This window comes from Astyanax mexicanus, chromosome 13 (assembly GCF_023375975.1).
Source record: "Astyanax mexicanus isolate ESR-SI-001 chromosome 13, AstMex3_surface, whole genome shotgun sequence".
NCBI classification, from domain to species: Eukaryota; Metazoa; Chordata; class Actinopteri; order Characiformes; family Acestrorhamphidae; genus Astyanax; species Astyanax mexicanus.
This window is the reverse complement of record NC_064420.1, coordinates 49,730,809-49,744,204: the sequence shown is the minus strand read 5'-3', so window position 1 is coordinate 49,744,204 and position 13,396 is coordinate 49,730,809. Positions and strand designations below refer to the sequence as shown.

The window sequence follows — 13,396 nt, the reverse complement described above, 5'->3', positions numbered from 1 at the left end:
TTCTGATAAAGTGGCCATCATGTAGAAGTATATTATAGTAGTAGCCATTTCTAACAAAGTGGCCAGTTTTGAAAGCAGAATGGAGGAGTTTCTAATAAAATGGCAATAGTAAGTAGGGCTGGGCGATTTGGATCTAAACGAATATCTTGATAGTTTTTTGCTAAAGGGCTATACAATATATCTCAATATTTTGAAAAATACGCTTGAGACAAAACTGCAAGTTATTGCAGCTAACCAATTGGAACGCAACGTAGTCTATATCGATAAATCGACAATATCGTCTCATTTTATATCTCGAATGAAAATATATTTGCGATGGAATAGTGGCCAGTCCAAGGTGTACGCTGACTTCTGCCTGGATTGAAGTTCCAAATGCAGTGCAGCAAACACCTCTGACCAATCAGAGGAGACACTTGCATGATGCTTGCGTGGTGTGTTGGGTGCATTTTAGTGCGTTTAGGTTTTGTGCCTGTGTGAAAACAAACCAAACCGAAGGGAAAAACTCTTCAAGTAAACTTTATCAACTGATTCGGACTAAAGAAACCGACTACAGGTGTGAAAACACTCGAGACACAGCCTTAGCTTTGTGTGAGCTGCTTGCTTAGTTCTTTCTCATGTGATTTTATGTTACAAAATTAATCCTGTTCTGCTGCAGGTGTTTGTTTTGGTATCAGTAATCTTCTGAAGCTCATATTTCAGTCTCTCCGCCTGCAGCCGGTGGTCTAGACGTTTCCTCATGCATGTTTAATAACCAACACAGGAGCTCATAACCTCTGTCCAAACAGCCCGGCATTATAATCCAGTTTATTTTAACTCTGAACAGCAGTCTATTCATGGAAATTGCACTTCAGTGAAGGTATGAGATATGGGCAAAAATGAAGGGACACCTGTTTATTCACTGCTTTCTCTAAAATCAAGGGTATTAAAAGAGAGTATCTTGATTCTGTTGGATTAACTTTTGAGCATTTGTTAAAGTTCTTATTGCATCTTAACCTCAAACACCTAATTTAATACATATGTAAAGAAATATATGTCCCTTATCGTGCTCGAATCCTTGACCACAAACAGCTAAATATGTGCTGAAGTGGCAATTAAAACCCCAACAACCAACCAAATTTTGAGCGTTTGTGATTCCCCAACTCCAAAACTCAATCCAAAAGTGTTGGATTGAGCTCCATCATTCCAGAGAACACAGTTCCACTGCTCCCACCAGGGCTTTTTAACCCTCTAATCCCTGATTGGTTTTAGGAGTGCTCTATCTGCTAATCTGCTCTAGATAGTCTTGTTAAAAATGTGTGTTTGTGTGCATTTGCACATCTGTGTCAGCAGTGGGTGTGACCCTGTAGCCACACCCCTGGCATCATGATGCCAATATTCACCTGCTCCAGAGTGTCCTATTCTTTTGGCAGTACTTCTTTTTCTACAGTGACTACAAAGTAGTGTGTGTTTTTGTGTGCATTCGCACATCTTTGTCAGAAATGAGTGCCAAAAATATTTGGAAATGTTCCATAGCCCCTATAGCCACACCCCCTTATCTCTAGTTGCCCCGCCCCTGTGCAGCCAGCTCTGATCAGCATGGGTCCAATAGGTTCATCTTATTTTACTACAGGAACTAGCTGTTTGTGTATGTGCATTTGCACATCTGTGTTAGCAAGTGGTGTGATCTAAAGTAGTTAAATATACAGTGGCAATTTAAGTATTTTACCCTCTAGCCCCTCCCCCTTCATGTTTATTAATCTGATCCAGGGGTCCTATTCTTTCGGCAGTAGTTCTTTTAATACAGGGAATCGACAGGCTCTGTGTGTGTGCATTTGCTCGTATTGAAATGAAATAAGTCATAATAATGATACTATGTAATTATTATGAGATACTAAGTCATTATTATAATATACTAAGTAAGTCTCTCATAATTATGGCTACAAATCTTAAAATAATGACTTAGTAATTATTATGAGAAGCCCTAATTTTTAGATACTGTGTATCTCGTAATAATGACTGTATCTCGTAATTATGACTTAGTATCTTAGAATTCTGACTATGTATATCATAATTATGACGATGTATCTTATAATAATGGCTTAGTATCTCATAATTCTAACTATGTCGATGTAGCTTATAATAATGACTTAGTAACTCATAACTATGACTTTCTATGACTCATATTTATGTCTTACTATCTCACAATTTACTATCTCCTAATGACGTAGTATCTCATAATAATGACTTACTATCTTATAATTACGATAATGTATGTCATAATTATGACAACGTATCCTATTATGACTCTCATGACTTATTATATCATAATTATGACTGTATCTTATAATAACGACTTAGTATCTCATAATAATGACTTAGTATCTCATTATGACTTACTGTCTCATATGACTATAAATATGACATACTATCTCACAATTTACTTTCTTATAATGACTATGTATCTCATAATTATGACTCATTGTGACTTGCTATTTCATAATTATGACTTACTATCTCATGACTTGTGATCTCATAATACACATAGACACAGAGACATAGTATCTCATTATAATGACTCATAAAAATGACTTAGTATCTCATTTTAATGACTCTTGTAATAATGACTTACTGTCATTATGACTATGTATTTCATATTTATGACTAACTATCTAACAACTTACCATCTTATGATATTGTATCATAATAATGACTTACTATCTCAGAATTACAATTGTCATAATTGACTAATAATTATGACTTACTATCTCATAATTATGACTATGTATCTTATAATTATGACTTTCATTATGACTTCGTATATCATAAAATTATGACCTACTATCTCATGACTTGCTGTCCCCTTATGACATAGTATCTCATAATTATGATTATGTGTATCATATTTATGACTATGGATCTCAGAATTATGACTTTGTATCTCATAATAATGACTTACTGGATGACACTTATTTAATATATTTTTTATAGTGGCAGAATTCTATCATCTACAGGTATTATGACTTTGAGTAAAGGGGTCCACAAATATTTGGACACATTCCATCTCCACTTATCTGTAGGCCCCGCCCATTTACAGGTCCTTGCTGTCTATTCAAGTATTTGACCATATTGCCCCGCCCATATTTGAAGTTGCCCCGCCCCTTAGTGCTGGCTCCGGTCAGAGAAAGCCCTCTGTCCCCTTCTTCAGCTGGAGCCTCGGGTTTATCTGGAACCCTGACGGAATCGCTGAGGTGCCCCACGCCGTGTGGAGAAGCAGCGGTCGGTCCATCGCGGTGAAGCCCGGGGGAGGAGCGCACGGCCCGGCGAGAGGCGCAGGGAAACCCGGGGGTCTCGACTCCACTTATCCTCTTCCAGATTTATACAGCCAGACTCTGCAGAGAGTAGGACCAGACCATGGCCATGTTCTCAGCCCTGGGGCTGCTCTGCCTGCTTCTGGGATCATCACTCGCCCAGGTAGGTCAAGCCTTGGAGGTGTAGATGGATATATGGACAGATGCATAGAGGGATGATAGATGGGTAGAGAGTTCCATGGTGTTGGAGAAGATCCAGGCCTGGAGATACTGTACATACTGTAGTTAGCATCATTTCTGAGAGTGCAAATGATGAACTCAACTCTAGATTATGAGAAAATACAAGATCATTCAAGTTAAACGACTTTAATCCAGTTTTAATCCAACCGAATTTGTTTAACCATGTCTAAACGTTCTGGATACGGTTTTGGTTTGGTTTCTGCGCAAATCTAAGCATATTTTCAGTGAAAGAGGTTAAAAAATTAGGGTCTTCTAGGTTTCTGAAGGTCTTAGAGGAGCTTTGTCCTCACACAGTCGTGAAGTTTGTGAAGCTGGTGCTGGTGTTTTGCCTGCGCGCTCTGGAATGCGGCGCGCGCCTCAGCAGCCTCTCCACAATGGCACCTTTGTTCCAAGCGAAAAGCGCGAGACCCCAGAGCTAAACGGAATAAAGCTGAGCTGTGGGCGATTATATTAAAGATAATTAAGCTCTAATAGAGCTTTTTATGTTGTGATGATGTTGATTTTGTGCTCGTGTTTAAAGCTAGATGCGTGCGTAATTTGGAGACGCTTTTGCGCATGTGTGCGTAATTGTGTGATTTGGCCAATTTTAGTGGGGAGTCTAATCTAGCATATATAGATTTATATGTAGATTTTGATTTAAATTAGATAATATAGAAGATTAAAAGCAAAACAATGTTTTGATTTGTTTTTGAATATACATAAAATTAACATTAATATATGTACAATATATGTGAAAGAAAGTTAATGAAAGGTATAGGTACTGTTATTAATATAAATATGAATAAATGTACGTATGGATAGATTATTAGTGTATATGCTCACACTCACTCTGAGGAATCCTCACACTCTCCTCTGCAGCAGAGACCTGGTCCTCGTGGAGCTCCTGGACCTGCAGGACCACCGGGACCCCCAGGGAAGGATGGCATTGATGTGAGTCAATTCCTTAAACTCCTTAAATTCCTTAAATGTTTTAATAATCATTAATATTAGTGATAATGAATTATTTTTATTACAATTATTCTTATTAAACACTGAGCACTAGAAAGCATTTTAAGACCTATTTCATGGCTCACAAGTCATAATAAATTATGTACACATGGTATATAGTGATTTATATTTAAAATGCACTCATTTTTTAAAAATATATTCAACTATTATAAAGTGTTTTCAGCATTTTCAGTGTTTCAGAGTGGTTTTACTCTTGTAAAGTTTTCTAAGTTGGATAGTTTCATTTATACCCTTAGACTTATATATGTTCATTTAACGATAAATAAGTGTCACTGTATATCAAAAGATTTGTTTTAAATACAATTCCAATATTTTAATATACATCTTTTAAAGCCTTACTTCTATTGGCAAAAAATGAAGTTTGTATGTACAGATATTACAGATTACAGCTTTTTTTTATCATATTGATTTTAGAATTATATTGTATTTACCTAAATAAATACATTTTAATCATATTAATAATATTATCCAGCCGTAACATTAATATAACAGTAATATTCATTAATGTTTTTGTTTAGATTGTAAAAACCCAGAAAAATTTAATCTGATTTAATCTTAATGATATTTCGCTTCAAAATACTTCTTGTGCCCAGATAAATGTCTGTTTTTTCATATATCAAATAACTGTAGATCTGTAGTACTACTTTTGATGGCAGCAGTGAAGAATTATTTACCAAACTCTACTAGATCAGGCAGCTATACTGTAAGCTCCTCCCCCTGTCTACACCCGTATCCGTTCCAGCGTCTCTGATAGGTGCAGCTCATCTGTGACGTATTTTAGATTTGGGCACATTTTTGAAGATTTTGGGACTTTTGTTTTGGAGACTTATGACATATCTAAGGGGTGGGGCTTGTTGAATCACAGTGGGGTAGCCCCTGCTCGCTATGGAGATCTGCGCATGTGCAGTAGCCATAAGAAATCGAAGAATTATGTTTTTTTTAATGCATTATTGAGTCTATATCACTGTAAACTATTCATGATGTGTTTTTTATATTAGCATAAATATATTCTCATCACTACTTTAACTCTTTTTTTTTTACTTCTACATTTACCTTTGCCGCAGTTTATTCTTAATCTAGGTCATTCATAGTTCCACATATTCACTTAGTGCAGAGTTGGGTATTGAACCCCAGTCTCTAGCAGGTAGTGGCTTTTTTTGTAGAAAAACTCAGTATTTATTAATAAATTAGCTTTATTTACTCTATAACTGCAGAACATAAGCATCAAGCAAATCGAATAAATGCTATAAAGGGATTAAACAAGCATATGCAAATACACATGTTTTTTGAGGGATTCCACAGGTTCTATCAATTATTTAATATATTTTTGCATGTCTACTGTGTTTTTTGGGGGGATATTTGGGACATTGTGACTATTGAAAAGATTTGTCCAATAACTAAAAAAAATAGTTTTGATTAATAAATTAAAGCAGCAGTCCTTAACATCTTTTCTTTTAAATAATTGAAAACAGCAGTGTTTCTGTAGAGAATGAAATACAGCTCTGGAAAAAAAATAAGAGACCACTTAAAAATGAAATCTGGAATATAATCAAGAGGAAGATGGATGATCACAAGCCATTAAACCACCAAACTGAACTGCTTGAATTTTTGCGCCAGGAGTAAATCAGCATAAAGTTATCCAAAAGCAGTGTGTAAGACTGGTGGAGGAGAACATGATGCCAAGATGCATGAAAAAACTGTGATTGAAAACCAGGGTTATTCCACCAAATATTGATTTCTGAACTCTTAAAACTTTATGAATATGAACTTGTTTTCTTTGCATTATTTGAGGTCTGAAAGCTCTGCATCTTTTTTGTTATTTCAGCCATTTCTCATTTTCTGTAAATAAATGCTCTAATGAGAATATTTTTATTTGGAATTTATATAATAGAACAAGAAGATAAACAAACAAGAACCAAGTGGTACTAGTTTTCCACACTGTATGGATATATATATATATATATATATATATACTCTCCTGAGATCTTATTAACCATAAGGAGACAGGTCACTAATCATGGCACCTGTTCCAGGACAAAGTCCCGCCCTCTAGCAGAAGCATCTAATAAGCTTGCTGGGTGAGCGCTGGTGCAGTAGCCATAAGAAGCCGGAAAATCAAGTATTTTTTTATTGTCGAGTCGAAAGCAATAAACTGTTCTGGATATATTTTTTTGAGATTGTATTAGTATCTAATTTTTTTTGAAATGGTAATCCGGCATTTGATGGAAGGCTGGTTTTGCATTTGTGAAAAAAAATGGTTAATTTGTGTAAATTATCCTTTTAGTAACCAGGAAATCTAGCTAATATGTAGTTTTTGTCATAAATTGATGTAGAACATTTATTTCTATTAACTGTAAACTACAAAGAGAGACATAGTGGCAATCATAGGGGTCCAAGCATTATTAACGGCCAACTGTTACGGAGGCAACCAAAGCAGGATAAACTCTTTTAAGTACCTTTGATTTTGGATAAAATTCTTATTTTTCTATATTTATTAATATCTCAGTTAGGGATGTGCCACATCATATTTTATGGAGTAATACAGTTTTATTTTAATTTTGTTGCAGTAGTGTATTCTTCTTTTTTTTTATTCAGTGTACCAGAGTATCATTATCGTGAAAATACCATGAAATGTTGTGATTATTATTTTAGGTTCATATCGCCCACCCCTAGTCCCAATACTTTTGTCAGACATGCACTCGTAGTGTGATTTCTAGTCTAAATAAAAATTGAACTAAGTTTAATTTAAATTAATCGAGTTTAAAGAGTGTAGGAATAACACTAACAGCAGCTAATCCACTAAAAATCTGCACAGATTAGCCTTTACACTGTTGGCATGATCTGGCGCTCGGCCGCTCTGTGACCGACGCTAATTTGCATGTGTAATGTTTTAATGGCCACTTGCTGGAGTTGTTAGGTGGAAGAGAAAATGCGGTTTAGTTTACTGAAACAACAGCAAACGTTTCCTCAGTAAATGTGGAACAGCATAGCGGGGCAGTCCGGCAGGCTGGGCACACAGAGGGCCATTCATACTGCCTCCCAAACCAAACACAGCCTTCTACAGTTACCCCCGCCCACCCCTACCTACCCCCACCTACCCCCCGACTCCCCCCCGGCCCCCTACACGTTTCTATCTAATCCCAGTCCCACTCTACCCACCTTACATTCTCAACCCCCCATCGGCCCCCAGCCACCACCTCCACCTTCAGGCCTCTCAGCTTCACTAAATTCACTTAATACCCAAATAACCCACTTCAGTTTCTGAATCATTTTCTCTGATTTTGGTATTTATAGGTTTATGTTTGAGTAAAATGAACATTGTTGTTTTATTCTATAAACTACAGACAACATTTCTCCCAAATTCCAAATAAAAATATTCTCATTTAGAGACAATGAGAAATGAGAAATGTCTGAAATAACAAAAAAGATACCCCTCACATTTTTGTAAATATTTCATTACATATATTTATAGCTCAACACCTGACGATATGACATTTTAATACAGTGTAAAGTAGTCAGTGTGCTGCTACAGCATAACTATTTAAATGTACTGTGCCTTCAAAATAACTCAACACACAGCCGTTAATGTCTGAAACCCCACTTGGTACCAAAGGTGAGCACACCCCTAAGTGAAAATGGAACCGCCTTCCACTATTATATGACAACATTACAGATCTGTTGGATTTTGGAACTTTTGCTCCTCCACCTTCCATCTGAGGATGCCCTACAGATGCTCAATAGAGTTTATTGCAGTTTGAGGACATACTTTGCCAGTCTATCACCTTTGCTTTTAGCTTTCTCAGCAAAGTGGTTATCATCTTGGATGTGTTTTCTTGTTGTTATTGTGTTGGAAAACTGCTATGCGACCCACTTCCTGGAGGTAGAGAATCATACTGTGCTACCACCACCATGTTTACAGTTTCTTAATACTTCTGACCACGGCGCCACCACATATGCTGAACACCATCTGAGTGTTTTTGGACTTCTTGTCTTCAGCAAACTGATTGCAGGCTTTCTTGTGCATCAGCTTTAGAAGAGGCTGTCTTCTAGGACAGTTCCATGCAGACAGAGTTGATGCATTATCAATGTGTGCAAGGTGTATGGTCCTCCCACTTCTTTAACCTCTGCAGCAATGCTGGCAGCACTCGTGTCTATTTTCTAAAGCCAACCTCTGGATATAATTTTGAACATGTGGGCTTAGCTTCCTAACCCTGGTGAGGCCTGTTCTGAGTGGAACCTGTCCTGAAAAACTGCTGTATGAATATGGCCATTGCACTGTATCTCAGTTTCAGGGAGTTAGCAATCTTCTTGTAGCCAAGCCTATTCTGTTTCTCATATCCTCAGAGAGTTCTTTGCCATGAGGTGCCATGTTGAATATTCAGTGGCCAGAATGAGAGAATTGTACTTGAGATCTTCCATCATTTCAATTCACATTACAATTAAAAGGGAAAATTGCTAATTTGGGAGAATTTGGCCATTTTCACATTTACACTGTTATTCTGTAGCTGTACACTGACTACTCTATGTTGTATCAAAGTGTCATATGTTCAGTGTTGTCCCATAAAAAGTATATAATATAATAAAATGTTGATATTTTTTTAGAGACTGTATGTGCTGGCTGTGGGACTGTAAAGCACATTTTGTCAGTATATAAGTTATGTTTTTTTCAGTACATATGGAGTACCGAGGTCTCTAGAAAGTGCCCTCAAAATTTTAGTTAATAATATGGCCGTAGATGGTGGCAGCAGGATTATTCGTTTTTTATGTGTAAAGGACAGTGTATGGAGGACGAGTGCAGGGTTTAAATATTGGTACACATTTGCCAAATTGCCACATTCTGCATTTTACTGAGTCCCTTCATTTTGCCACTTTGTCACTGTTGCATAAGGGCAATTCCACCAAATCTGAGCCCCAGGAAATTACATGTATAAATGTGCACACAAAATAATTTTAAAATACATTTTATTACTAAGCATAGTGTCTTGTACATTGACCTAATAGCAAAAGTAAGATATGTATTTTAAAAAATGATAATAAAACCACTTGTTACCTGTCCCCACTCTCTAACTATAAACTTTACCATGAAATATAAAAATTAAAATCCTTCAGAGATGTAATTTTTTTGCATCGCTGTGAGACTCCAAATCCTGTCTATGCTTATATAATATTTATTTCATAATAAATCCATAATATTTAAGTTAAAATACATAATACACAATAATTTTATTTGTGTCCCTGGTTTACACTCAGTCCTGTTACCGAAACATATTACCCTGATCATCTGAAACATCTGGAACATTCTACAACAGGAAGTCACACCTACGACAAGAAGTGACATCAACTGGTTCTTCTGAAGATCATGGGAAGACCAAAATTAAGTTCCCTCATTAGTTTTTCTGTATATTTAATCTTATTGTAACGATGACTGAGGAGCTCAATCTCAAGACTCTGTCCTGTTACCTAAATTAATTCTTAGATCTTATTTGTTTATTTATCAATTTTTTTTTATAGATCACTAGAATGTGCTCAGTGCCCTCAGGCTATTAGCAGAGCCGCCATTTAGCTATTTTTCATGTTTTTGCTAATTCTATGCTAAATACTCATTCCTGTTACTTTCATTCCTGTTACCCAAAGCATAAAAAGTAACAGGAGTGAGTTCCAGAATTTTAATTAATTTTAAAAGCGGAATCTGGCTAAAGTAAACAGTGTGTAAATTGGCTAATTAATAAATATTTAGAGTGTTATTTACTCAAAAATCATTAAAAAAGAGTTTAGGTTTAGAATAGCTAGCATTCTGCATCTTACCCTTCATTTTTTCCACTGTTGCATAAATTAAATAAATTAAATTAAATAAATATATAACCTAAGTGTATTTTTATCTTGCTTTTCAAATAAACAAAATAATTAAAAAAAGTACACCAGTACTTTTTACTGAAGTGATTTATTATGAATATTTACTAAACATTTTTAACATTTCTGTGGACAGAACAACAAAGCATAATACAGTGTTTATACTTTATAAAAACCTGAATTTGTGGCAGCAGTAATATTGCAGTAGTAGGCCAGCACAACTAAATAATAAAGCCGCAACAGGACTTTTAATTTGAAATTCTGACACAGCAGCGACGTTTGCAGGGCTGGAGCTAATTAGCCTTGATTGCTAACAGCCTCTCAGCGCAGCGGCTATAGGCAGTCCCGTGTATTTTTAGCTTTAAGCTAACTGAGACCCTGACAAACTTTTTACTCCGCTCAGGAGAGCGGGAATCCGGTAAAGTGAGTAAATTGAGGGCAGCCATGAAGTTACTGAACGGTCCAGTCAGCGGCTTTAGTGTTAAAATAGTAAAGTAACGCTGTATACTACTAAAATAGTACTAAATACACTAGTAAAGTGGCATTTAACTGGTAAACTAGCACAATATACACTAGTAAAATGGCTTTAAGGTGGTAAACCAGCACTTTATACTAATAAATTGGCATTAAACTGGTAAACTAGCACTATATACACTAGTACAGTGGCAATAAGGTGGTAAATTAGCACTATATAAGTTACTAGTAAAGTGACATTCATTTGGTAAACTAGCACTATGTACTAGTAAACCGGCACTATATGCTAGTAAAATGACGTTAAGCTGGTAAACTAACACGGTATACACTAGTAATGTGGCATTAAACTAGTAAACTAGCACTAAATACACTAGTACAGTGGCAATAAGGTGGTAAACCAGAGCTATATACGCTAGTAAAGTGGCATTAAACCGGTAAACTAGCACTATATACACTAGTAAAGTGACAATAAGGTGGTAAATTAGCACTGTATACTAGTAAAGTGACATTCATTTGGTAATCTAGCAGTATGTACTAGTAAACTGGTACTATATGCTAGTAAAATGACATTAAGCTGGTAAACTAACACGGTATACACTAGTAAAGTGGCATTAAACTAGTAAACTAGCACTATATACTAGTGAAGTGGCATAAAGCTGGTAAACTAACACTATATACTAGTAAACCAGCACTAAATTAACACTATATGCTAGGCATACCATATTTGTAACCCCAATGGTTAGGTGCAGGATTTTGTTATTTTTCTGTAAGATGTAAAAAAATAAGTATATATAAGTAAATATTATATTGTGTTTCTTTGAAGGGAAAACCAGGACCAGCCGGACTTCCTGGAAAACCGGTAAGTATTAACTGTATAGTCCTGTGGATCTTTACTCTGGACAGGTGCTTTTTTTACAGGCCTGATTTACACACATTCTGTTACCTTTTATACTTAGTGAAAGTTAGGAAAATCAGTTAGGAAAAATTTGTTAGGAATATGTTTTTAGAGAAAGATCACTTTATGCAAGATTTTACTAGTTAATTATTTTATTCGTTAGGGAAAGATTTAGAAGGCCTCATTAGTTAAGGATATATTTTTAGAAAAAGATTTAATTTTGGCAGGCAGGGATATATTTTAGGTAAATATCAATTTTTGTCAGATGCCACTAGTTTACCTTTTAGGGGAAGATCACTTTTTGGCAGACCTCACTAGATTATTAGTAAAGGAAAAGTTACTTTTTGAAAAATAGTGATATATTGTTAGGAAAAGATATTTTTTGGCAGATACCACTAGTTTACCAGTTAGGGAAGCTCCTTTTTTTTTACAGGCAAGGATATATATTTTCAGGTAAATATCACTTTTTGGCAGGCTTCACTTGTTTACTAGTGTATGAAAAGATCACTTTTTTCACAGGCAGTGATATATTTTTAGGTAAATATCACTTTTTGATAAATGCCACTAGTTTACCTTTTAGGGGAAGATCACTTTTTGGCAGACTTCAGTATTTTATTAGTTAGAGAAATATCACTTTTTGGAAAACAGTGATATTTTTAGGAAAGGTCACTTTTTGGCAGATGCTATTAGTTTATAAATTAGGGAAAGATCGCTCACTTTTTTTTGGCCAGATACCACTAGTTTAATAGTTAAGGAAAGATCACTTTTTGACAGACATCACTAGTTAGCAAAGATTACATTTTGCAGGGATAGATTTTTAGGGAATTATCACTTTTTGTTGGATACTACTAGTTGTGCATAATTTTTTTTTTTTTTTGGTAAAAATCACTTTTTGGCAACCTTCATTAGTTTATTATTTAGGGGAAGATCAGTTTTTGGCAGATGCTTCTAGTTATGCATAGATTATTATTATTTTTTTTAAGTAAAGATCACTTTTTGGCAGGCTTCTATAGTTGGGGAAAGCACATTTTTTTGGCATTTCTCACTAGTTAGGTATATATTTTTATGGAGTGATTTTAGTGAGGATTTGTGTTTGATGGTGTGTTTATTTTATTTTGGATGCAGGGGCCTAAAGGTAAAGCTGGGATCCCAGGGACGGCTGGGACCCCCGGCCTGCCTGGACTGCCTGGAGTAGACGTAAGTTACAAAACCATCTAAATAATTGTATATATATATATATATCAACGGTCTAATTAATAGTGTAATTCTGGGTCCAGTGGATAGAGGTTCTCTAAAGCTGTGTTGGAATACACTCCAGCATGCACCTGTATTGGCCTGTAATACACTGTACTGTTTACCTGTGTGCTGTATGGCTGGGTGTACAGTAGGTTGAATGGTGTGTTTTGTATTTTCTCAGGGTTTGCCGGGTCCTGATGGTCCGGCGGGGAAGGACGGACCCCCGGGGCAGAGAGTAAGTGTCTGAATGTCTCTGTGAGTCTGCTGTGTGAACTGTTTTGTATTTATTGCTCTCAGAATTGCTTTTTGAGCTGGATTGCTTAGACCGAGGGGCAGAAATGCCAAGAGATTTTTCTGACCAATTCATACTGGATCAGGAACGTGTGGAATGTCCTCAGATGACCAA

At 36.0% G+C, this 13,396-nt stretch overlaps 2 protein-coding genes across 3 annotated transcripts in view; one reads left to right on the top strand and one right to left on the bottom strand.

Moving 5' to 3' along the window:
- LOC111191435 (suppressor of cytokine signaling 2) overlaps positions 1-13,396 on the bottom strand; it is a 202,678-nt gene that overhangs the window by 3,146 nt on the left and 186,136 nt on the right. The gene's annotated exons all lie outside the window — the stretch shown is intronic.
- The window catches only part of col9a3 (collagen, type IX, alpha 3), a 56,058-nt gene continuing 45,822 nt past the window's right edge, over positions 3,161-13,396 (top strand). The window contains exons 1-5 of one of the 2 annotated variants that reach the window (XM_049463129.1): positions 3,161-3,450; positions 4,386-4,457; positions 11,683-11,718; positions 12,880-12,951; positions 13,172-13,225. In XM_049463129.1, the coding sequence (XP_049319086.1) occupies positions 3,391-3,450; positions 4,386-4,457; positions 11,683-11,718; positions 12,880-12,951; positions 13,172-13,225 (294 nt within the window). In that variant the 5' untranslated portion in view covers positions 3,161-3,390. Of the gene's footprint in view, positions 3,451-4,385; positions 4,458-10,814; positions 10,875-11,682; positions 11,719-12,879; positions 12,952-13,171; positions 13,226-13,396 lie in introns of those variants that run through there. The other variant, XM_049463131.1, reaches the window with a different exon arrangement.